At 39.9% G+C, this 26936-nt stretch overlaps 1 protein-coding gene across 1 annotated transcript in view; it reads right to left on the minus strand.

Annotated features, from left to right (window-relative positions):
- Positions 1–1542: 1542 nt before the first annotated feature.
- The window catches only part of LOC145276125 (sodium/hydrogen exchanger 2-like), a gene marked incomplete at its 5' end in the record, with an annotated part of 87247 nt that continues 61853 nt past the window's right edge, over positions 1543–26936 (minus strand). Inside the window, 2 exons of the mRNA XM_080127669.1 lie at positions 1543–2463; positions 4277–4359. Of these exons, the coding sequence (XP_079983795.1) occupies positions 2377–2463; positions 4277–4359 (170 nt within the window). The remainder of the gene's footprint in view (positions 2464–4276; positions 4360–26936) is intronic.

A 26936-nucleotide genomic window follows, 5' to 3' on the forward strand; every position in this document is an offset into this window, starting at 1 on the left:
ATATATTAGATATATTAGATATATTAGATATATTAGACATATTAGATATATTAGATATATTAGACATATTAGATATATTAGACATATTAGACATATTAGATATATTAGATATATTAGACATATAAGACATATTAGATATATTAGATATATTAGATATATTAGACATATTAGATATATTAGACATATTAGACATATTAGATATATTAGATATATTAGACATATTAGACATATTAGATATATTAGATATATTAGATATATTAGACATATTAGATATATTAGATATATTAGATATATTAGACATATATGACATATTAGACATATTAGACATATTTGATATATTAGACATATTAGATATATTAGATATATTTGATATATTAGATATATTAGACATATTAGATATATTAGATATATTAGACATATTAGATATATTAGATATATTAGACATATTAGATATATTAGATATATTAGACATATTAGATATATTAGACATATTAGATATATTACACTTAATAGACATATTAGACTTAAATGCAAAACTCTCGTTCTCTATTTATTATTATTTCTTAATAATTAAACTAAATGAACACATTTGAAGAAATGTTTTGTTCATACAAAACAAGAACAGAAAAATGCAATTTATCGAATAGGGGTCAGATGTAAACTGCATTTATACAAAATAATATTTTAATTATGACTCTGAAAACGAAATTATGTTTGTAACATATTTCAGGCGATACGAATATCTTTATAACTGTGCGAATAACTTTATGACTATGCGAATTTAAATGATTATAATAAGGTTCATTTACTATTAAAATGTTGGGAAGTGTTGAACATACCAAACAATATTTACACATTACCATCAAAACAGGAATCTTACAATTGTTGAAGTGATACAATTAGTAATTAAATTGTTTAGCCCTAAAACATTTTTTCTTCACAAAAGTGAAAATATATGAATCTCACAAAGAAAAAAAGACGAAAATGTATGAATCTCACAAAGAAAAAAAGACGAAAATGTATGAATCTCACAAAGAAAAAAAGACGAAAATGTATGAATCTCACAAAGAAAAAAAGACGAAAATGTATGAATCTCACAAAGAAAAAAAGACGAAAATGTATGAATCTCACAAAGAAAAAAAGACGAAGACTACACCACTAACTAACGTATTAGCATTGAGAAAAACGGAGTGTCACATATTAGAAAAAAGTCCTGTTTGACATTGATAATTTAAGTATATCGCAAGTTATATTAAAAGTTGAGGAAAGAAAAAGGATTTCGTGCGTTGTATCGACAAGAGGACGGTTTGACACTGCCAGTGTTTTTGTTTCTTTGTTTTGTTCCCTTTCCATTTTATAGTATTGAAAGTTACATTTTTAGTTTAGTAGAGTCAACTGATATCAGACTAAGACCTTAAAAAACATAATAAAGTTTGCTTCTTACGATTGTAAGCGTTTTTTTTTCTTTTCTTAAATCTATTTTAAAGAAATGAAAAATACTTTTTAATAAACAAATAAGAGTAAACGCCATTTTTGCCATAAGGAAATTTTTTTATTGAACTGTTTATTTGAATCTTCAATGAACATCTTTGGTCATCTATACATATGCACACCTACGTTGCTGCTTGAAACCTTATTTGCAACTTTGCATCCTGTTGCGGTATACAATCTTTTTGACACACACTATTCTTTATCACCTAGAGATTGAAATTACATATATATACCGTAATTATACACTCGGTCTATAACACTAGTGATTATACACTTTTGTCAAACACTTCGTTATTTGTGATATCAGAAACATATGTTCAACAGAGTTAATTAAGGACTGCATGCACGTTTCTATTTCTGCTGTTAGGTTATTTTGATTGATAAACTGTATTTTGATAATTATTGAATGCTGACTTGAATTTAAAATGAAACATGCTCACAAATTCAGCAAGGCCCAGAAAAGAAATTTGAAGAGAGTAGCAAATGCTGTTGTAAAAACATACAGGATATCTGATTTGTGATTAATCTAAAACATTGATATCTCTTCTACCAGATTGCATCCATTTTTAATTCCGAGCATAGAAATACAGTACCAGATGAGCAACGGCCAACCAAATCAATATACATATTGCATACAGACCTAAGGTATTTTCTGCTTTGTCGTATCTCGTATGATCTTACTGATTGTAGAGTATTAAGTCAAACACAGGAATTGATTTGGTTTCGAAAGGTTCAGTTCAGATGACGGATTATGATTTTCCATTAAACCAGAAAAATCCACCGTGAAAAATTTCAGAAAAAAACTATTATTTGACACGGAAAAATAACTGCCGACCGCTTGTCTATTCGAAGTCTGCTGACCGAGGTTTCTGTTTTGTCTTTTGTTCAGTAGTGAAAGCAAAAGTCGTGGAGAGCCTTCGTTCCTAGGATTTGGTAAGAAGTGGAGCTGTCTGTCGAAAACTCTGAAGCCACCTAAACAATCAACACAAAATAAGGAGTGTATGATGATGTTGCATGATAAACAGTCGAAACATCAAGTAAACTAATTAAGCAGACATTAAGCGAAGGGCAGTTTTATGTCGCTTGTTTAATTTAATTCAGATTTTGGCAGAGGGAAATTTGGCCTTCGGTGACACTAGAAATGGAAAATTTCTCAGAGAAGTAGAGCTAATAGTAAAATGTGATTCTGTCTTATCTGAACTTGTCAGACCCATTAAGTACCATGAACTGAATGATCATTATATTAGCAACCGCATTCAAACGAACTTATCAGCTTATCATACATACATATATACAAATCAATGCCTTTGGATCAAATTGATTTCTTCTCAGAAATACAAATGCGGCACGATGATTGCTCATTAGAAATACATATTTGAGTTTTTGTAAACGCAAGTCCCTCACAATTCTTATATTTTTTTTACAAGGTAGTCACCACTTATCAAGGCCCGGAAGCCACTCGGGGATAAGAGTTATTGCGTGTACAGTACGTTAGTATTGGAGATTTGATAAAGTGCCTTACTTAAGGGGGCGCTTCATCAGGAATTTATTTACATTGGATTTGAAGACATTCAGATTGTAGTCAGGTGGGAAACAGGTAACCGGAACAGAGTTCCACAGGCATGCACTTCTAAGAAAAAAGCTTTGTTCATGGAATCTACGTTTTGATTTTGGCACAGATAAGGAGTGGGGAAAATTTATTTATTTTCATTAAGAATATTTGTTGTCTACTCTGAATTTCTTGTTTTATTTCTTATTTGATTTTTTTTCTTCACAATATGCTTCTCATTTTTTAATTTATGGCCCAGTATCAATCAAAGACGTTTCGTACAGACGTGAAAAAGTCAGCGACGTCACATCAACCAATACTGAGTGAATGTATCTGAGCGTGAGGGTGACATTATTTAGTTGCTGCAACGGAGGAGTGAGTTACACACACACACACACACACACACACACACACACACACACACACACACACACACACACATATATATATATATATATATATGCATGTGTGTGTATGTGCAAATATAAATCTGTATTCCGGAATTAATGTATATTCCGGAATTACACACGCACAGACATACACACACGCACACATAGATGAGCGTAAGAACACACACACACCACACCCACATCCCCACACACACAAATGAAAATAAAGCAGTAGCAATAATATTTTAATTAACGAAAACATCAGCATCGGTCGGTCAATCGGTCTCTATCTCTCTTTCTCTCTCAATCGCTCTCTCTCTCTCTCTCTCTCTCTCTGCCAACAAATAAAAAATGTAACAAAAATAAACAATGAAAAAACCCAAATAACTGCTGTAGATATTACAAAATATAGAAATGTAGCGATGCATCAATTTTTGTCCCAAATATTTTAAATTAGAAAAAGTTGGTAAGAAATAATTGATTTTAAGTTATTCCGCAGTAAAAAAACGATAACACAAAACTCTCGGCCCGCGGACACTATAACGTCCGCGGGCCGAGAGTTTTGTATTATCTTTTTTTTTACTACGGACGAACTTAAAATCAATTATTTCTTAACAAGTTTTTCTAATTTAAAATATCTGGAACAAAAATTGATGCACCTGTATATCATATATCGAAAAACTTAGGATTAGTTCTTTGATCTTTCAGTTCGTGGATTGCCACACAAATAGAGAACGCAATGTGGACTGATCACAATTTACAACACACATTAGACGCGTTGTTTATTTAAATGATTCCTTCTTTGCGACTAGAAGGTAAAAGTTGTAAATGATTGTTTCGAACTTACCATAATAAACTGTTCGTCGTAACCGACTTTCCTGACGCGATAAATGTCCAAATAATTGATGAGGAATGTTAAGATATAAACAACTGCAAAAATAAAACAACAGCAAACATTTCTAATAAAAATAAACATGTTTACTTTAAGATATAAACAAGTACAAAAATAAAACAATAGCAAACATTTCTAATAAAGATAAACATGTTTATGTTGCTGATAAACATTTAAATGTTAATCGGTTAAAATGCTTTCAATTAAAAACAGGAGAAATTCAAACATGAAAATAAAAGTGACAAGAAAAATCTATCGAAAAACTATGATTAGTAAACTCTTTGCTTGCGTGTATTTGCTTTAGTTGTACTCGACCTGTGATATTCGACTGTATTAGGCCGCAGCATACTTATGATGGAAACAAGATGTTAAAATATTTATTATTTCAAAGGAAACATAAAGGAACAGTAATAAAATATAAAATATATAAAAAGGAAATTATTTCCAAGGAACAGTAATCTAATATATAAAACTCACTATGTGTGTGTGTGTATGTGTGTCTCCGTTTTTAAAATTGTATCTCCTCCTAGACGGATGAGCGTTGGACGACGTGCAATAGCTGAAAAGATTGCATTTTTGGTGCAGAATTTTATTAGAGGTATATAATCGGCTAAAACAATTGCTAAGGAATTCAAAAAAGGGGCTAAAACTTGAAAAAAAATGACACCTTGACGAGAATAGCGCCATAGCGTCGTTGTGCGCATGCGTACATTGAGTAAAAGAGGAATCTATTTATTTAGATATTTCACAATGCCTTTAACGGCTTTGTCGCACTGGTGCAATGGTTATCGTGATCGATTACTAACACAAGTGTGGCGCGTTTGATCTCCATAATTTCTTTTCTTTTTTATTTTTAACATTCCGATATTCTTGATTTTAAATGTTATGTGATAAATACACAAGAACGCTTTTATTAAAAAAATACAGAAGAATGTTTTTGATTTACGTAACGAAAATGTCATATTTAAAATATATATGATATATCAGCTTATTTGTTACATTCCAAAAATCACGCAAATAGATCAAGTAATTGCATTGGTATTGGATCTACTCCTAAACTAATTAACCGATCATTAAGAATACTAATTATGTGCATATGTTTATACATTTCTATGTCTTGGATTCACCCCTAAACTAATTGACAGATCATTATGAATTTTAAATATGTTTATATGATTATATATTTGTATGTATAGGAATCACTCCTAAACTAATTAACCGATCATTATGAATTTTAATTATGTGTATATGTTTATATATTTTTATGCATTGGAATCACTCCTAAACTAATTAACCGATCATTATGAATTTTAATTATGTTTATATGTTTATATATTTTTATGTATTGGAATTACTCCTAAACTAATTAGACATTTTTTTTAATTACATTTTCACCCCAAACAAGGCATATTGCCACTTTGTTGTAGGGGGCTATTATCAGGGACATAGGCATCAGGGGTACTGTGTAGGGAGTTCGGCAGCAAGATGTTGGTTCACGTTGCACTTGAACTTCTGCATGTCAGTACAGTTGGGGAAGCAGGGACCCGGCAGGGAATTTCTAAGTCTAGCTGTCCTAGGGAAGAAATTACTGGAGTAGAAGGCTCTCTTACATCTAGGGATCTCTACTGTGAAGGGGTGGGATTTAGCTGCCTGTCGGGTTTGTCGGGGGTATTTACGTCGAGGGGGCACTGTGGGCATGACCTTGCCAGCGGAGCGCTGCACACTTGTCTTCTTTGGAGGTGGTGAGTCCAAGTGCTTCAACTGCATTGACTGGGCTTTGGTCTCTGGATAATAGTGATGGACCCAAGTTTCGTCCTGTGCAATCAATCTTTTGAAAAACTTTGACTCATCTTCTTGGCACATCTCCAAATTCATCCTCGAGCACTCGCGCAAATGGTGTGAGCAACCTGGGAATCCATCTGGCAGACAACTTATGCATATGCAAATGGTCATGAATTATAGTTTCCACAGACCCTGTACTAATCTTGACATCTTGGGCTATTTAGCGAACAGTAATGCGCCGATCTTCCAAAATGGCAGCCTCAATGGCAGAAGGGGGGGACGACCAGGTCTGGGAGCTGTTTCCACAGACTTTCGACCATGTTTGAATTCATGATGCCAGGATTTTGACAAGGTCATATGATGGAGCATTATCACCATAAGTTTCTTTCATTTCATCAAAAGTCTCTTGTGGTGTGCGTCCTTTGAAATATAAAAACCGGATCATTGCTCGACATTCAACAGGCTCCATTTCACACCTGACTCAATTCAAACACCTGTAAAACAGAAACCACAATTAGTTCAGAGCTGTAATTTGCCACATAACCCGTAGAAATATAAATCATTGCACATGCAAAATTTTAGCTAAATCAGACAACTGGAAGTGAGTCAAGGGCATTACTTATTGCACGTCCCTCGTATACGGTCCCGAGTAACACCGGGTGGCCTTGCTAGTAAAATATAAAAACATTTTAATTCCAATTTATAATGAAAGTTATAGTTTTGTTGAGACGCAGTTAAAAGTATAGCTAATTGTTACTACATCATTCCATACATGATAGATAGGATTAAAAATGGCTGACATATAAAATAGTCAACGTTAATTACAAAAAAGATAAAGTGCAATAACAGGTGCGTAAGATTTAACGAACCAAATTTCTTTGCATAGTATTTCATGTTTATCATAAAAATAAATATCCGTATTTATTTTCATATTTAAAAGCTCATTTTATTTCATACTGTTCATATTTTATTGAAAACAAACAGGACCCGCACACTGGCGTTACTTGGGAAAATTGCCAATGATTCCAGAAATTATTGCTCTCATCCTGAAACTATAGAAGTATTTTTCTCATCTATAATTATTAATTTTTTTTTTTTTACATGGAGGTCACCACTTATCAAGGCCCAGAAGCTACTCGGGGATAAGGATTATTTTGTGTACAGTAACCAATGGGATAGTGTTGCAGTATTCATTAGTATTGGAGATTTTATAAAGTGTCATTACTTAAGGGAGCGGTTCATCAGGAATTTGTTTATGTTGGACTTGAAGACATCCATGTTGAAGTCAGGAGGGAGCAGGCAAGCGGTAGAGAGTTCCACAGGTGTGCAGTTCTAAGAAAGAAGCATTGTTCATGGAATCTACGTTTTGATTTAGGCACAGATAAAGAGTAAGGAAAATTATTGACAGTGGATTCAGCTAGACGGGTGTTTATTGTGAAAGATTGGCTAGGGGGAACGAGAGATTGGAGCTCAAACGAGCACCTGCCATGGAAATAATGACAAAACAAAGATAGGCTCGCAACGTCTCTTCTGTGGGAGAGAGGTTGCGGGGAAGAGAAAAGGGCATCCCCCACTAAACCACGAAGTCTATTTTGTACTCTGTCAAGGAAACATAGGCTGTTTTTAGCAGCTCCTGCCCAGATATGGCAGCAGTATTACATCCTTACTTGGCTTTTATATAGATAGAGAATTGCATCAGTAGTGAGATATCTTCTGGAACGGTAGAAAGATCCCACCATCTTTCCAGCGACCTTGGTAACAGACTTGATGTACGTGTTCCATTTCAGATCAGGAGTAAAGGGCAAACCCAGAAGCTTGTCAAAACATGGGGCCTCCCCTAGACGAGAGCCGTCCATTTCAAGTGATGCCAGATAGGGATCAGAGCGCTGATGATGTAAAGATAGAAGCTTGGTCTTAGATGCATTAAAGGTAACCAGCCACCTCTTCCCCCACTCTACCACTCGCTCGAGATCAGAGGAGAGGGAATCAAAGAGAACTTTGTCGTTTACGACCTTTGATGTGTTGCCGTAGATGGTCGTGTCATCAGCATAGATGTCAACGAATGATCTAAGTATGTGTTTTGGGAGATCATTGATGTAGATCAGGAAGAGAGTTGGGCCCAGGATGGACCCCTGAGGGACCCCAGCATTAATACTGCGGGCATCTGATATCAACCATTACTCTTATGATCCTATCAGAGAGAAATGATTTTATGATTGAGAAAACATTTGCAGTTATACCGTAGCTGGAGATCTTGTGAAGTAGGCATTTATGCCATACCTTATTGAAGGCCTTTGATAGGTCAAGAGCAATTGGCCTGGAAAGGAAGCCTTTGTCAAGAGATTCACTAATCCTATGAGATATAACCGTTAGCACGTCTGCTGTAGATCTAGCAGAACGGAAACCATATTGCGTGTCACTAAGAAGGTTATTTCTGCTAAGGTGGTTGATTACTTCTCTATTTAAAATGGATTCCAGCAACTTACTCATGACACACAGGAGACTTATTGGTCTGTACTGAGAGGGAGATGACTTATCACCTGAGTTCTTAAATACAGGGCATACTGATGAGGTTTCCCAGGGTGTTGGAAAGCACTCCTCCTTAAGGCAACGCTTAAACAGTTTTGTAAGTATGGGGGCAAGTTCTGGTTGAAGCTTTTTTAACACTATAATTGGGATGCCGTCAGGGCCAGTTGCTTTACTGGAATTAAGGTTCTTGATTAGCTTGGCGACCTCACGCACAGATATTTTATTTGTATGTCACCTAGCTTGTTGTGTGTTATAGGAGGAAATATGGGGAGTTGATAGCCTTCGTCGCATAGGGTAGAATTAACTGCAAAGATCTTGGCAAATAGTTTGGCCTTGTCTGATGCTGACGAGATGACCTCTGGTCCATTGATAATGGTTGGGATAGAACACACACTTCTATTCAGATCCTATTTGTTATTTGCCAAAACTGACGGGAACCAAGCCGCTGATCAGCTACCTTGGATTTAACGGACTGAGCATCTAGCTCTCTAGCATTTTTTATTACTCTTTTACAGTGGTTGCTGGCGTTCCTGAAAGAGCTTTAGTCTCAGTGCATCTATTACGTTGGTAGGAAAAAGTGATTTCTGTGCGCGATGGCAGCAGCACATTCTGAGGAGAACTATGGCTGGCTGTTAGGTTTTTGTTGAAATTTTTTGAATGGTATGAATCGGTCTATGCCTCCAATTAACCATTCGGTGAGGTTTGATACCGTAGAGTACACATCCTTTTCAAACATGGCATGCAGAGGTAGGTCAGATATGAATGTACGGAAGCTATCCCAGTCAGCCATAGAGTATCGGTATACAGTACGGTGGAGAGGTACGTCTGAGTGTTATATAGTTATTATTATTATTAAGTCTTATTATTATTGTTCGTTGTTATATTTGTTATTGTTCTTTGTTAGGAAGTCTTATTAAAAGTGAGTCTTAGAGAGTCTTATTAAGAGAGATGTTGCGTTCTGTGTTCGTGTTATGAAGAGATTCATCTATATAAAATGTTCATACTTAGAAGTGTAGAAGCTTTTTGAGTGAGGAGACAGTGTTGAGACAGTCTTAGTGATCACATTGTAGATATGAGATGTAGAGACATTGTGTATGTGAAGACATTTTAAAACACAGGATATATAAGACATATAATGACAATTTCACTTTACTTTTTGGTAGAATTACAACACAAAGATGACGTTTATAAAAACACATGATGGGTTTATTTCTTCTTCGACCGGTTGGTGGTTTTCTTAGTCAAGAATTCAAAGTTTTACATTCTATGTTTCAAAGGTGACCGTCTCGCTTCCAGACGTTCGACTGTCCATCTCTGGACTCCAGACTGTTGTCTCTTGTCCTCAGACTCTCCCTGCTTAACTTTCAAGTTTCTAACTATATTGAGAACTTCCCATTTTCATTGACGTCATACACATGTTAAAACATGTGTCTTCTTTCACGTGTTCTGGAAATGCGTGTCCAAAACTTTTTCCTTTGTTTACAAAAGGAATTTTAACCTATATCCAGTCACCTATATTTCCAATATGTTAAAAACATGTTTATTAAATTATCTTGTAGTTGCATTCTTCACTTCAATTTCATAACAGAATTGACAAATGCACATTCCTTTTCTTAAAACTATTTTATCTCTAAGCTAAACAATGGTTTGTTTTTACATTCCATTTTCTAATTCTCTCTCGTAATCTATTTCTAAACCTAAATTACGAGGTTCGAATTTTGTTTATTCTATTTCATTTTCATTTTAACTAAATCTATTTTTATTCTTACATGAAAAGGGGACATGTAACATGAGGACTTCTTACATTTCATTTTTATCTTAACTGATGCAGCGGAGTGGTCGGAGGATCCTAGAGGAGATAGAACGAAACATGAACATAGCTCAGAGGAAGTTGAGAGAAAAAGGCCAGAAGGCTTGCATACTGACCGGTAGTATCAGGCACATGGGTGGGCTCGCGAACAATCTGAGTGAGGTCATAGGCAATGGAAAAATCATGACAGAACCTCCCCTCATCATCTGTCTTATTTGAGTGGGTCAGCCATTCCACGTTATCGACATTGAAGTTACTGCAAATGTGAATGTAAGCCGAGGGATGTGCAGACAGGATGTGGTCTATTTTCTCAGATATACTCTTAAAGACAGTAACTCCGCTGTTGTGGGGGCGATAGAGGGCAAATATAAATGCAGTGGTGTAAGCAAATGCAACCCGGAAGCACATATAAGGTAAATTGGGGTCTTCTATGGAAATATCCCTGACACAGGGGAAGCCATCTTTAATGTAGGCACATATTCCATGCCCATGGCGATTTTGGGGGTCAGATTTAGATGTTAAGTTAGAGTAACCTTTAATTATGAACTCGTCTAGGGAAGTGGTTGGCCCTATGCCAGTTTCGCTTATTAATATAATATAATTAATATAATATTTTGTTCTTTAATTATTTAATTATTATATTGTATATAAAATATTATTTAATAATTATTTAATTATTATATTATACATAAAATATTAATTAATAATTATTCAATTTTATGGAAAAGAATTTAATTTAAATCAAGAATTTAATCAATAATTACTTAATTATTAGATTTATAACTAAGAAAAATTTAATTTACAATTTTTAAATGATCAAATTTGTTCATAAGAATTAATTATTAATTAATAATGAGATTTGCAAGCAGGAATTTAATTTAAATCATTTCATTATAAGATTTGTAAAAAAAATTAATACTTAATTATTAAAGATTTGTAAACAAGAATTTAATTAATAATTATAACATTATTGGATTTGTAAATAGAAATTTCATTAGAAATTATTTAATAATTAGATATGGGAAAACGAATTTAACTAATAATTATAAAATTATCAAGTTTGTAAAAAGAAATTTTATTAAAAATTATTTAATTACTATATTCTTAATATGAATTAAATTAATAATTATTTAATTTGTGAATGAGAATTTAATTAAAAGTTATTAACTTATTAGATTTGTAAAAAAGAATTTTATTAAAAGTTATTTAATTATTAGATTTCTAAATGAGAATTTATTAAATAAATATTAAATTATTAGATTTATAAATAAAAATAGAGAGAGAAGAGTGGGAGAGGAATAAAGAGGAGTATCTCGTTGTGTCCGCTTGGTTGACAATCAAATCTCAATCTGCCAATCTTTTTGTGTCACATTTCTGTCAACTTTTAAAAACATCAACATTACCTTTAATTGCTACATTCCTTCTCAAACAATAACAAATTTTATTTACATTCGTGAGAAATATTGAAACAATTCTGATTTAGCTGTCATGTTCCCCACATTCCATCTGCAGACGTGCGCCACATTTTTATCCAGATAAATACACACACACACACACACACACACACACACACACACACACACACACATATATATATATATATATATATATATATATATATATATATATATATATATATATATATATACTAGCATGTCAACCCGGTTTAGACCGAGCCCTTTGTGTAACAATAATTTTAATTAATAATTATTTGATTGCTAGATTTGAAAATAAAAATAAGATTTGTAAAAAAGAATTTAATTATTAATTATTTATTTATTAGATTTTTAGATGAGAATTTAATTAATAATTATTTAATTATTAAACTGTAAATAAAAATTTAATAAATACTTATTTTAGTATTTAATTTATTTGTAAAAAATGAATTAATTATTACTTAATTATTAAAATAAAAGGAGATAATATCTGAGAGGATATTGCCCATCTATGTGATGATAATCTCAAGTTTCCCCCCAATTAACACTATAATTTGAAGAAGAATGACGTCATCTCCAGAAGTTATCAACCCCCTGCATATCACCCCATCCACTAGAATAAATAGGGGGAAATAGTGTCTGGGAGGATTGTTACATTTAAACACTCACCAATCCATGTGATGATATTCTCATTGTTCCACTTTACACCATAATTTGAAGAGGAATGATGTCATCATGGAAGTAACCCCCTGCCTATCACACCTACTCGAATAAACAGGAGATAAAGTCTGGGAGAATTTGCCAATTCATATGATGAAAATCTGAAGTCATCCTCCACTTACCACCATAAGAGGAATGACATCATCACCGGAAGTTACTCCCCCTTTCCTATCTTCCCCCATACTCAAATAAACAGGAGGAGATACTGGGATGATTGTCTCATATAATATCTGAGAGGATTGTCTCCTTAAACTCTTGCCAATCCATGCGATAAAGAGCTCAAGTTGTCCACTATTTAACACCATAATTTTAAGAGGGATGACGTCAGTACCGGAAGTTATCCCCACCTACCCCTCTCTCTATTCGAATAAAAAGGAGAATATTATGCCTTATCAAAACTCTTGTCAATTAGTGCGATGATCTTGTCCCCACCTACACCATAATTTAAAGAGAAATGATGTCTGAATGACTCTGCAGTTTTTCCTGATAAATACAAATAACATGAATGCATGGATGGATTGGATTTGCGCATATGCACAAATACAAATATGTCGACGAGTTTGAATGAACAATTTTCATGCCAATTTGCTGATGCCTGTATGCGTTATCCATGCATGTAAACAAATAATTTACTCACTATACACCACCCTTGAATTTCCGTAGAATTTCAGTGTTATGTAACCAGTAGTTTAAGAGTTTACCTGTTAGATATTTTCAAAAGACGAAGACAAAGTTGCATTTTACACTGGGTTCAACTACACAATCCAGAGAGTGCCTACTAGTGACAAGCTCGTTGTGCTGGGCATCTTTAACGCTCATGTGGGCAAAAACTACCGCCTATGGGAGGGGATCATTGGCCACCATGGGATCGGGAACTGTAATGCCAATGGATTACTCCTACTAGGTTTTTTGTGTGAATACCAACTTGTTGTGACCAAAGAAAACATGGTCTAAACACTGGCATATTCTGGACAACATGCTAACCAAGGCCAGAGACAGAAAAGATGTCTGCATCACACGAACCATGTCTGGAGCAGATGACTGCTGGACAGATCACAGGCTACTGTTCTCCAAACTGATGATGACTACCGCTCGACCACCTAGAAAGATACGCAACACCAACGCTGCGATTGCAACAAGCTTCATGATCCATTGGCAAAAGATTTTAAGCTTGTGAATGCCATCTTACAGAACCTGTGGCCAAAGAAAGTTGAGAAAATACAAAGGTACGCTGACCAGCTAGACCTGCAAAACTTCTATGCAACAACAAAAGTAATTTTCGGCCCCATTCTGTCATCTGAGGGTGGTTTAAAAAATCTGGATGGTACCACAATCATCACTGACACCAAGGCAATTCTACTAAGATGGAGTTCCCACTTTGAAAAACTTCTCAACGACCAGGCTGTTACCCCAAACAACATCCTGTGAGTGGCCCCACATTACCCTGTCTGACACTGGATGGCGTTGCCACCCTCCATCCAGGATTTTAACAAAGCCCTGAAATGCACGAGACCTGGCAAAGCCCCTGGACCTGACAACATCCCACTGGAGCTACTTACACATGGTGGCCCAGAGCTGAGGAATGGTCTCATACACCTCATACTGAAAATATGGGAGACGAAGACCCACCCTAGTGATTTCCGTGATGCAACAATCAAAACAATATTCAAGAGGATATTGAGGGAACAGTAACAACTACCGAGGTATATCACTCCTGACCACCGTAAGAAAGATATTCACCTGCATTCTCCTTGACCGCCTCCTCGTCCTCGCAGAAGATGTTCTGCCAGAATCCTAGTGTGGATTTCGACCTTTGTGCGGTACCACTGACATGATCTTCTGCACACGTCAATTACAAGAAAAGAACCTTGAGCACCAGCAGCCCATCATGTTTATTTTCTGGGACTTAACATAGACCTTTGAAAAAGTACCCTGACTTGCCATACAGGCAGTCTTCACTAGATTTGGTTGCCCACCTGATTTTATCACCCTACATGAGGGAATGGTGGTGGAGAGGACGTCATCAGAAGTCCCTCTCTGGGCCATCAATAAGTGAATGAAACAACATTTTTTTCACTTTACACGGCGACAATGCTAAATGAGATACCACCATACACGGCATCAATCAATCTTTATTGCCGTCAGGACGAGGGAATTTTCAACCTAGCACAACTCCGTGCTAGAACTAAGACCTCCACATGTTTAGTGCGAGAGCTGCAGTATGCTGATGACAACACCACCCCAGGTCAGACTGCACATGACCTTCAGTCACTAGCAGATGCATATAATGCAGCCTACGAATGCTTTGGGATGCAGATCAATACAGAAAAGACCAAAACACTAGTCCAACAATCACCTGGACTCTTGCTACCAACACTATTGTAAATGGTCAATCACTAAAAGGAGTTGACCAGTTTCCTTACCTAGGAAGCATCATAACATCTACTCCCACATGTACAAAATATGTGGAAAACAGGATCATGCTAGCCCACTCCGCTTTTAGTCGCCTCAACAGCTGCATATTTTTACAACCATGCACTGAAATTAGCCACTAAAATCATGGTCTTCAAGGCAGTAGTATTCTCCACATTTCTTTATGCTTGTGTAACATGTACATTGTACAGACGCGATGCAAAACACCTGGAACGCTTCCAGCAACACAAGCTGAAGCAAATTTTGCATATCACCATAGTGAGCCACACCACTTACTTCGAAGTACTGGACAGGACTAAAATGACCAGCGTTGATATAACCGTCATTCACTATCGCCTCCGATAAAGACCAATTAAAGCCCACCCTGGCAATGACTAACATCGACCCTTCCTCGATCCTAAGCTGATTACACTGTTTGATGGCAGCAGCGCTGAGCAGTCAGTACAGGAATGAGTGGAAAAGGCAGAATTGATATGTCAGCTCAGTGGTGTGAAGCGTCTGGAATGCATGGTCCCAATGCGCCCCGATGGGGGCGCATACACTGTATACTAGCAGCTAACGAATGAAAAGAAGGCAGATTTCACATTTGAATTAGATCCCGTTGCTGCATGGAAGGAGTTTATGGCACGCAAGTTACATTCTGGGGAGATGGTTGATATCTAGCAGAACTAAAGAAGAAGCTTGCAGTTCTGTTCGAAGAAATGTCAGAGGAAGGCCTGGTGTGCGCATTTATTTCAGGATTGCCCACTAGTGTGGAATATCTGCTCCAAGCCTCATCCCAAGTTGACGAGAGGACATCTCTGAAGTATTAGCACGGGCGCGGGCGATACTAAAAAGAAGTCCAGAGACTGTAGACCACGCGGCAGCCATGCAGCCATTACAGGGTGGATCTCAGGACCTGGGCACAGTTACAAGCTGCTACAAGTGTAGTGGGCCCAATCATTTAGCCCATGTTTGTTTCTCATTGTACTCACTGACTCGAAGGCTTAGCTGGCTTCAGTGCTATAGGTGTAAAAACCGTAGACACCTGGCCCGTGCCTGTCTGGGAAACGGGCAAGGGGAGGAAGCTACAGCGACAGTCTTCTTCCAGATCGTTACTGAACAAGGCGCTGCCCCCAGTAACTGTGCGCGTTAATGGGCGTGAATGCTTCTCCCTTGTAGACACTGGGTGCACTCAGACCCTGGTGCACAAAGCATGTTGCAACATTTGGTACAAGGAGAGAATTCCGGTGCTAACTGTGGGTGGTGGATTGCTGGCTTCTTGTGGGGTGAGTGACATCAGCACAAGCATCGGCGACAGGCCTGCAGTAGTCATGCAAGCCCTGGTGGTGGATGGAGAGCTGCTTGGATACGACCTACTTCTAGAGATGGATTTGATTACACAGTTGGGTGGAATCACTATGGACTGCACTGGCAAGATAGAGTTGTCCCAACATGAGAAACGTGTTTGCGCCGCAATTACCCTGGACGAGCCTGACTTTCATGCGGAGTATGACAGGGAACCCAACGCGCAGATGGCATCTTGGAAGTGGGCTAGTGATCAACCACCAATATCCTTACGGAACCGACTATCAGACTCCCTCAACTGAGGCTCAGGGAGCAGTATGAAGAACTGCAGACTTGGATCTTCCATACCCCGAGGATGAGCTCGGCTCCCCCTCCCCCCCGAGGATTGATTCCCCTGATGGCTGTCTTACAAGATAGCAAACAGAAGGTCTGACCCATCATGGACTAAAGTTAACTTAATGAACATGTCGACCCATACTCAGCAGGGGGGGATGTTTGTGTGCTCAAATTAAGAGAGTGGCTGCAGCAAGGGTCGGACGTGGCAATTCTGGACCTGCGCAGGGCCTACCTGCAGATACGCATTGAAAAAGAGCTGTGGTCATTTCAGACTGTGGAAATTAAAGGGACTCGCTAGTGTCTAACCAGGCTAGGGTTCGGTCTCAACATGGCACCAGGCATTATGACAGCAATTATGCACGCAATCCGGCAACAGGATGAGGCTGTGCGCCAGGCAACATCATCTTACATCGACGATATCTTTGTAAATGAGAGTCTCATGTCTGCCCAGTCAGTCGAAGAGCACTTTCAGAACTTTGGACTAACATGCAAGGAACCAGAGCGTAAAAGTACTTGGCCTGCATGTGAGTGCTAGCAAAGAGGGGCTCTACTGGAGGAGAGGTGGTGATGTTCCGAAAGTCCCATTCAACATCACTCATTGGAGTGTTTTTTCTGTTTGCGGAAAGCTGGTGGGCCACTTCTCTGTGTGTGGTTGGCTCAGGGTGGCAGTGGCAGCCATAAAACGTCATGCCACATCTGTATCATTGGGATGGGATGATAAAGTGCATGATGCCACGCTCCTGGGCATGCTAACAGAAACTGTGGCCAGGGTGACTCGTGACGACCCTGTATGAGGAAACTGGTGTGTTAACGGAAACGAGTTCATGGTCTGAGTGGACGCTAGTTCACTAGCCCTTGTGGTTGCCCTTGTGGTTGATGATGGTGTTATCGAATACGTCTGTTGGCTTTGTCCAGAAAATGATTCTAGACACAAACCTGGCCGAACTTGATGCCACATTGAAAGGAGTTACCCTGGCGCTTGTGGCAAGCCAAGGTACTACATATTATAATGGACTCTGCGTGCACTCATCGGTGGATAAGCGATGCATTGACTGGAAGAGCACAGCTAACCACACGGGCAACGAGTGAGATGATACGAATACAGCTCACCACCCTGATCGATACAATCAAAGAGTACCACCTGACTGCAGACGTAACATTGATCAGGTCTGCAAGCAACAGAGCAGATGTGCTGACACAAGCACCACAATAGTGGCTGCTGGCTGATACCCAGGGAGATTCTGAGACACTGCAACAACCGTGTGCAGCTGTCACGTTTGATATGGATACGGATCGTATCAGTGAGATTTATCAACAATGCGGACACCCAGGGATTAAGCGGACACTATATTTTGCCAAGATGGTTGACCCAGAAATAAGAAGAGCAGATGTCAAGAGAGCAGTGGAAAGTTGCAAGGCATGTCAATCAATCGACCAGGCTCTGTACAGTGGAAAAAAGGGCAATTGGGAGTGAGCGACACGTGGCAGAGATTGGGCATGGATATCACTTTCTCACCTGATTGTGGACCTATGTGCTTCATGGTCTGGAGACCACTCGGGTGCCAGGACTTCTCCTTCATTATTCGCCAGCTGTCATCCATGTTCTTCTGCACTGAAGAAGTGGGGTGTGGCTACGACTGCAGTGTGCTTATGTGCCATCTGGCAAATGCAATATACCAATACCGAGTCTGAGAAAAGGGAATCTACCCCAACAGAGAAGTTGCCAATGAGGAAGGACAGGGGCCATACGCACCAGGGTATCCTGTCTGGGTGAAGCCACTGGGAAGCCGGTGTACTGACAGATATACACGGGGTCGAGTGACCGATGTGGTGAGTCAGCAGTCAGTCATGGTTGACGGTGTGCCCCGTCATGTTAGGGACCTGAGGCCGGCAACACAGTTGCAAGCACCACTGGCTGACGGGAGCAACTCTGGATCTGAGGCTAGTGGGCCATCGCTCTGGTTTGCACCATCCTCATCCTCATCAAGTAGCGAATCCGATATAAGTAGGCAGGGTTCTTCAACCCTCAGACTGCTGATGAAAGTGCAAGTGAACAAGAGGCCTGCACAGTCCCCCTCCAAAGAAGCACCCAACGAAAGAGAGCGCCACCTCCCTGTCATTTCTGTGATCATGAGATCAGCGGGGGATGTCGGGAAAATAGAAACGGACATTACACATGACCTACCTGTTTAACGCCCACGTCTGCTTGTCATGCACGTTGGATAAGAAAAAGAAAAAGCAAGATGGCGTCTGTGATATTTAACAGAAACGGTTTTGTGTAATCTCGTGAAATTCATGTGGATGAATGTGATATAAAGCAGGTCGCTTGGAGGGGTTGGGAGCGCTTTGGCTGTTCAGACACTAAACAGGTGACGTTACAAGACAGACAGTTACTTAGTGCATTGGTACGAGTGAAGGAGGTTCCAGTTCAACAATTACTACAATATTATCCTACGATCACTATGATATTGTCCCATTGATTACTGTACACTCATTAACGCTTATCCTCGAGTGCCATCCGGACCTTGATAAATGGTGCCTACTTTGTAAAAAAAAAGTTATGTGTGTTCAAATGTTCTTTAATGCGTAGATATAAATGTTTGGTGGTGCTACCTGTATAAGACTTATTACACTGAGCACATTGTAAGTTATAGACAACATTGATACATAGGCATAATCCTGACAATGCACTGAGACTAAAGCTGCTTTCAGGAACGCCAGCAACCACTGTAAAAGAGTAATAAAAAATGTAAGCGAACTATATGCCCAGTCTGTTAAATCCAAAGTAGCTGATCAGCGGCTTGGTTTCCACCAGTTTTGGCAAATAGGATCCTGAATAGAAGTGTGCGTTCTATCCCAACCATTATCAACGGACCAGGGGTCATCTCATCAGCATCAGACAAGGCCAAACTATTTGCTAAGAACTTTGCAGCTAATTCTACCCTATGCGACAAAGGCTATCAACTCCCCATATTTTCTCCTATAACACACAATAAGCTAGGTAACATATAAATATCTGTGCGTAAGATCGCCACCTAATCAAGAACCTTGATTCCAGTAAAGCTATTGGCTCTGATGGCATCCCAATTATAGTGTTAAAAAAGCTTCAACCAGAACTTGCTCCCATACTTACAAAACTGTTTAAGCGTTGCCTTAAGGAGAAGTGCTTTCCAACACCCTGGAAAACCTCATTAGTATGCCCTGTATTTAAGAACTCAGGTGATAAGTCATCTCCCTCTCAGTACAGACCAATTAGCCACCTGTGTGTCATGAGTAAGTTGCTGGAATCCATTTTAAATAGAGAAGTAGTCAACCACCTCAGCAGAAATAACCTTCTTAGTGACATGCAATATGGTTTCCGTTCTGCAAGATCTACCACAGATGTGCTAACGGTTATATCTCATAGGATTAGTGCATCTCTTGACAAAGGCTTCCTTTCCAGGGCAATTGCTCTTAACATATCAAAGGCCTTCGACAAGGTATGGCATAAGGGCCTACTTCACAAGATCTCCAGCTACAGTATAACTGGAAATATTCTCTCTATCATTAAATCATTTCTCTCTGATAGGCTCATAAGAGTAGTAGTTGATGGACAAAAATCAGAGGCCTGCAGTATTAATGCTGGAGTCCCTCAAGGGTACAATCCTGGGCCCAACTCTCTTCCTGATCTACATCAATGATCTCCCAAAACACATACTTAAATCATTCATTGGCATCTATGCTGATGACACGACTATCTACAGCAACATATTAAAGGCTGTAAATGACAAAGCTCTCTCTGATTCTCTCTCCTCTGATCTCGAACGAGTTGTTCAGTGGGGGAAGACGTGGCTGGTTACCTTTAATGCATCTAAAACCAAACTCCTATCTTTACATCATCAACGCTCTGATCCCCATCTGGCATCAATTGAAATGGATGGCTCTCGTCTAGGAGAAGCCCCATGTTTTGACAAGCTTCTGGGCTTGACCTTCACTCCTGATCTGAAATGGAACACGTACATCAAGTCTGTTGCCAAGGTCGCTGGAAAGATGGTTGGATCCTTCTACCGCTCCAGAAGATATCTCACTACTGATGCAATTCTCTATCTATATAAAAGCCAAGTACATTCAAGGATGGAATACTGCTGCCATATCTGGGCAGGAGCTGCTAAAAACAGCCTATTTTGCCTTGACAGAGTACAAAATAGACTTCGTGGCTTAGTGGGGGATGCCCTTTTCTCTACCCTGCAACCTCTCTCCCACAGAAGAGACATTGCAAACCTATCTTTGTTTTATCGTTATTTCCATGGCAGGTGCTCGTCTTAACTCCAATCTCTGGTTCCCCCTCGCCAATCTTTTACAAAAAACACCCGTCTAGCTGAATCCACTGTCAAAAACTTTCCCCACTCTTTATCTATGCCTAAATCAAAACGCAAATTCCATGAACAAAGCTTCTTCCTTAGAACTGCATGCCTGTGTAACTCTGTTCCGTCTGCCTGCTTCCTTCCTGACTACAACTTGGATGTCTTCAAGTCCAATGCAAACAAATTCCTGATGAACCGCCCCCTTAAGTAGACACTTTTAATATCCACACAACGTACTGTACTTACAATAACCCTTATCCCTGAGTGGATTCTGGGCCTTGATAAGTGGTGACCACCTTGTAAAAAAAAGAAATCATATTTTTCAAAGGTAGGTTTATATACTAATTTTGGACTCCCAATATCTTTATTGGTGGAAGAGTTTAAAATTGGAAAAGTGAGATTCCACATGATAACGAGGGACTCAGCCGACGATATCATTAAAAAGTACATATCCAGAAATAAAATAAGGGAAAAAATGGTTGGTCATTAAGACCACATAATAGGCGGAATGTCACTCAAACCAATAAAGCTGGACTGGCCAACACCAGCAGCAAGGTATTCTCAAAAGATGGTCAAAAAGAAAAACGAGACATAGCGATCGAAGAGGTCAGGAAGTTTGAAGAAGAGCGAAGAACATCCATTGCTGTCACTAAGGTCAAACAATGTGCATGGACAAATTGGAATGACATCGAACAATTAAATTATCATGGAAATCCTTAATTGCAATGGAATCACTGGCAATGCCATTTATTCTTCGCTCTACATATGATTTCCTAACAAATGCGAACAACTTAAAATAATGGGGATATATTGATTTAGACTTAACATGATCGGGATGCCTTGCGCAATGTAATATCTATCTAATATCTACATGCCCACAATCACTTCATGGCGACATAACAAGGCTTTGGAAATAATAAAGAGATTGTTGAAAACACGATGTGAGACAGCAAACCAGCAATCTTCTACAGTGAAGGAACCCATAATTCAGTTTTGCAAAGAAGGTGAATGCACTGTGTAATGTGTAGCTGCTGAGTTGAGCCAATGATTGGAAAATTTCTGTGGATCTCAAGACATCTCTACAATTTCCAATCCACATAACCCAAACAGAAAAGCAGCTAAAAATTATAGCATGGTCCGATTCAAAGAAGAGTCTCTTCCTCATAGAATTGATCGTCCCCTGGGATGGAAAACAAGAAAGAGGCTCATGAACGGAAGAAAAACCGATATGAGATACTGCGTGCCGACTGGAAAAAGGGTTATGATTCCCATTGAGATTGGTTGTCGTGGATTTCTAAGACATTCAGTCAAAAGCAGAAATCACGTGCCACAATCTGAAATTTGCCTCTGATCGTCTTAAAAACACAACTCAATATGCATCAAGCTGGATTTCGTCGAGAGAGAAAAGACTGACATGAGTCGACATTATAATTTATCCTTGTTGATCTGTTTCTCTTTAAATAACTTGCCAGGAGTGCCAGTACCACCTTGAGCTACCGAAACTGTGTTATCATTCTAGTTGGCGGCTGATGAGGGCAGGATATCGCAAATGCTTTCACATGTTGTGTGAGGAAAATAAAAAATATATAATATAGTATCAGAAATATAGTGCATTCTTTATTTTATACTCGTACACATACTCACACACACCATATCACATTTATATATGAAACCTCATTAATATCTAGATGTCAATAACAATCATTCCTATAATATCAAGAAGTCGGTTATTATATATGAAATCCATTTAACTTGGAATACAATATGATTATTAATCAGACGATATTTTTATACTATTTACTCAAATTAAAAATTAAAAATTGATCTTTTCGAAACTGTCTCTTTTCATTGTCCAACCTTGGGTGTCATGTTGCACCAAAATATATTCTCTTCCCTCCTTTCTCTTTGTTATCGTTTCCATTTTCCAATGATAACACTCCTTTCTATTTTTCAACGGAACACGGACCACTTTGTAGTACCGTCTAATTCTCCATTTTCCGAGCATCATCTGGGTGGCTCTTAACACAATATCCTAACTCATTGTAATTCATCACTTCTACTATCGGTCCTCGTTTAAGCATAATTGTCGTTTGTAGCCGGAGCTGTCGTTTCTACATGTAATTTCCTTCATATTGATAGTCTCCTGTCCAAAGTCAATCATTGAAAAGTAGAGATCCCCGAAACAGTCACAACAGATTAATATTGTCCAAGGTGTGGTTAGAAGCAAGAAAGACAAGTCTTCCTGTGGGTGCTCAGCGAGTGAGTTCAGGCAAAGAAAAGGAAGAACAAACATGGCGGCCAGCACTTTTATTTCGTCCGTTCTCGCGTAATCTCGTGTGAGCGTGAAGATGGAAACTATAAAACGATGTTCATTTCTCGGTGCTGCGAGATTGTTCCCGCTCAGGCACGAGAGAAGGCAACGAGAGTAGAGACAGATGACTGTAGCGATAATCTATCTGTAATATTCCGTTTGTGTATTTGAGGTGACCCCCCCCCATTATACTTCAAGCTATTTCAGCGATGGCCAACGCAGACTTAAGCAACATGATTAAGCCTTTTAATGGCGACGGTGATGTGGTGGCGTGGCTTAAAAAAGTGGACCTTGTAGCAAGGATTCAGAGGCTGGATGATGTGGCCGCAGTAATACCACTGTTTCTAGAAGGGGGCGCACTGGCCCTTTATTTGGAGCTTAGCAAGCAGGAACGGTGACGCGGATGCCATCAAGGGTCGACTGATCAAAGCTTTTGCAGAGGGGCCTTTCGAGGCCTTTAATAAGTTGAAAGAGAAGAGGTGGACTGGTGAATCTGTTGATGTCTACGCAAATGAGATAAGGAGATTGGTTGAGTTGTCGGGCATCAGGGGACATGCCACGAGTCACGTAGTCAAGATGACTTTCGTTACCGGGTTCCCGGAAGAGATATCGAAAAGGTTGCAGCAGGTCCCGGGAGTGGAGACGCTGGATGTGAGTGAGCTGCTTAAAACTGCAAAAATCTTGGTGAGCACCCAGCCCACGGAGCCTGGAGGAACGACAGCAATGGTACAGCAGGATGTGGGACAGGAATCTGCCATACCCGGGGATGGCATGCTTCGAATGCGGGAGACCACACATGAGAAGAGACTGCAGGAAGTTCTTGCAATGGACAGTGTGTTACAAATGCAATCAGAGAGGCCATTTAGCGGTAAAATGCACAAGTTCAGGAAACTGGCGAGGGAAGCCGACGCACCAGCAGCCGCCCCGATTCGAGAATAGTGGCGCACCCGCAGCAGATGCCAAACAGAAGATTGCGGTGGAAGGACGGGAAGTTATGGCCCTGATTGACACTGGCTGCACCACTACCATGGTGCACACTACCCTGGTCGTAAGATGGAAAGGGAAGGGTTAAGTAGTGGCATTCGATGGGTCGCGAGTGAAGTGTCCAGGGAGGAAGACCATCACTATTGATATTGCTGAACGTCGGATGAGGGTCCATGCAATTGTCACTGATCGCCTGGTGCCTGGCGTCCAAGCCATCATTGGAATGGATGTTATATGCCGACTTGTAGGTGTTGCCATCACATGTAACAACGTGAGGTTTGGACTAGCTGAGCGCACGGTGATGGAGCAAGTCCCCAGAGTGATCAACAAGACCGGGGAGGAAAGAAAATTGTAGGTCAAAGATCAGGACTTCCGAGCCGAATTCAACGCAGACCGGTGGACGGTGGAGTGGGCATGGAAACATCAAGCGCCATCGCTGACAAACAGGATGGCGTGCTACACAAATTCGCTTAGAGGAGGGTCGAGAAAGGTGTTTGAGCAAGAAGTCGACCGATGGATTGAGGAGGGGATACTGATGCCTTGGACGGATGACGTGGAGTCGGGCATTTTGCCGTTGATGGCCGTTCTGCAAACAACTAAAGAGTAAGTAAGACCGGTCCTGGATTTCCGAGAGCTGAACGGCCATGTTAAGTGCCATATGGGAGGCGACACCGTAGATGTGTGCAGTGAGACCATTAGGGAATGGAGGCAGATGAATGGCGCATCTACGTTGGTAGATCTAAAATCTGCCTATTTGCAACTCCATGTTGCCAAGAAGCTCTGGAAATATCAGTTAGTCAAGTACAAAGGCAAAACCTACTGCCTTACACGAGTAGGGTTCGGGTTAAATTCGGCACCCAAAATTATGTCAACTATCCTCAGGAAGATTCTGGAGATAATGGGAAAGGGAGATGTGGTAGTGAGCTCATACATAGACGACATTCTGGTGAATGAGACTGTGGTAACTGCCAAGGAGGTGGTGGCTCATTTGAAGAGGTTCAGGTTGGTCGCCAAAGAGCCGGAAAAATTAGACGGAGGGGCTGCTTTGGGCCTAAAACTGAAACGAGGTGCGTCAGGTGGCCTAGAGTTTCGCAGGGGAAACGAGATCCCACAACTGAAGCAGAAGCTCAACAGACGTCAACTTTTTTCCATATGCGGAAAGTTGATCGGACATTACCCCGTTGCTAGCTGGCTTAGACCAGCATGCAGCTACATAAAGAGACACGCCGAAGGACGAGGATGGAATGATAAGGTGAGAGGAAGAACGGTCGCCATGATGGAAGAGCTCCTGAAAGAAGCAGAACGGCAAGACCCAGTCTCGGGAACCTGGAACGTACTGCAAACATTGGATGGAGTCGTGTGGTGCGATGCAAGCAGCATTGCAACAGGGGTCGTTTTGGAAATTGGAGGAGTAGTTGCAGAAGATGCAGCCTGGTTGAGGAAAAAGAATGACGTCAGCCACATCAATTTGGCGGAATTAGACGCGAAAATAAAAGGAGTCAATCTGGCCCTGAAATGGGGACTATGTGACATCTGCATAAAAACTGACTCTGCCACGGTGTTTGCTTGGCTAAAGTCTCTCATTTCAAGCGAAAGAAGGATAAAAACAAAAGGGGCTGCGGAGATGTTAGTGAAGCGCAGGCTTGGGGTGCTGGCTGAGCTGATGCAAGAGTTTTGTTTGAAGCTTCGCGTAGACATGGTGGCTTCTGAAAAGAACCGAGCAGATGCTCTCACGAGAGTGAAGCAGAGTTGGCTGTTGCCAAAGAAAGATGTTGTTGCTGCATCGGATCTAGATGATGTTGGCGTGCGAGAACTGCACAATTTGCACCATATGGGGGTAGAGAGGACATGGTACTTACTGAAGAAAGTCGACCCGAGTGTCACCAAGGAGCAAGTGAGGCAAGTAGTCGGGACATGTGACAGATGTCAGTCGATTGATCCTGCTCCAAGCACGCATGAAGCTGGCCAATTGGAGGTGAGTGGGACCTAGGAGAGACTGGCATGCGATGTCACCCATTACAGGGTGGACTTTACCTAACCATGATTGACTGTGGGCCCAGACGATTTGCCCTATGGAAGGAGCTACGTGGAGGAACAGGCAATGAAATAGCGGCAATCCTTGATGAGGTGTTTTTGGAGCGAGGCCCCATGGAAGAGTTGTTAACCAACAACGGGACTGCATTCAAGTCAGTAGCAGTGACAGAAGTACTGAAGAAATGGAAGATCCAACAATTTTTCAGAGCTGCCTACAGACCCAGTGGCAACAGGATCGTGGAGAGAAACCACCGCACCATAAAGGCAGTTGCGGAAAGAGGAGGCACCTCACCTGAGCAAGACATCTTCTGGTATAACATGTCGCCTAAACTGGGACAAGTACCAGAGACGGTCCCGCAACTGTCAACCTTTACATATTCCTGGAGACATCCCAGGGTGGAGCCGGCAAGCCAAGAAGTAGAGGCCACAGAGACGATTAAACTCGGGGACGAGGTATGAGTAAAGCCACCGGGGGCGCGCTGCACCACACAATGGAGTAGAGGTCGCGTGACTGGGAGGAACACTAGTAACAACATTGTGGTGGAAGGAGTCCCGAGGCACATTCTCGACGTCAGACCAGTGGAGGGCGAAGCAGTGGAGGGGAGTGTGC

The sequence above is a fragment of the Euprymna scolopes genome, unplaced genomic scaffold (genome assembly GCF_053919585.1).
Source record: "Euprymna scolopes isolate OS-2025 unplaced genomic scaffold, ASM5391958v1 sca73, whole genome shotgun sequence".
NCBI lineage: Eukaryota > Metazoa > Mollusca > Cephalopoda > Sepiida > Sepiolidae > Euprymna > Euprymna scolopes.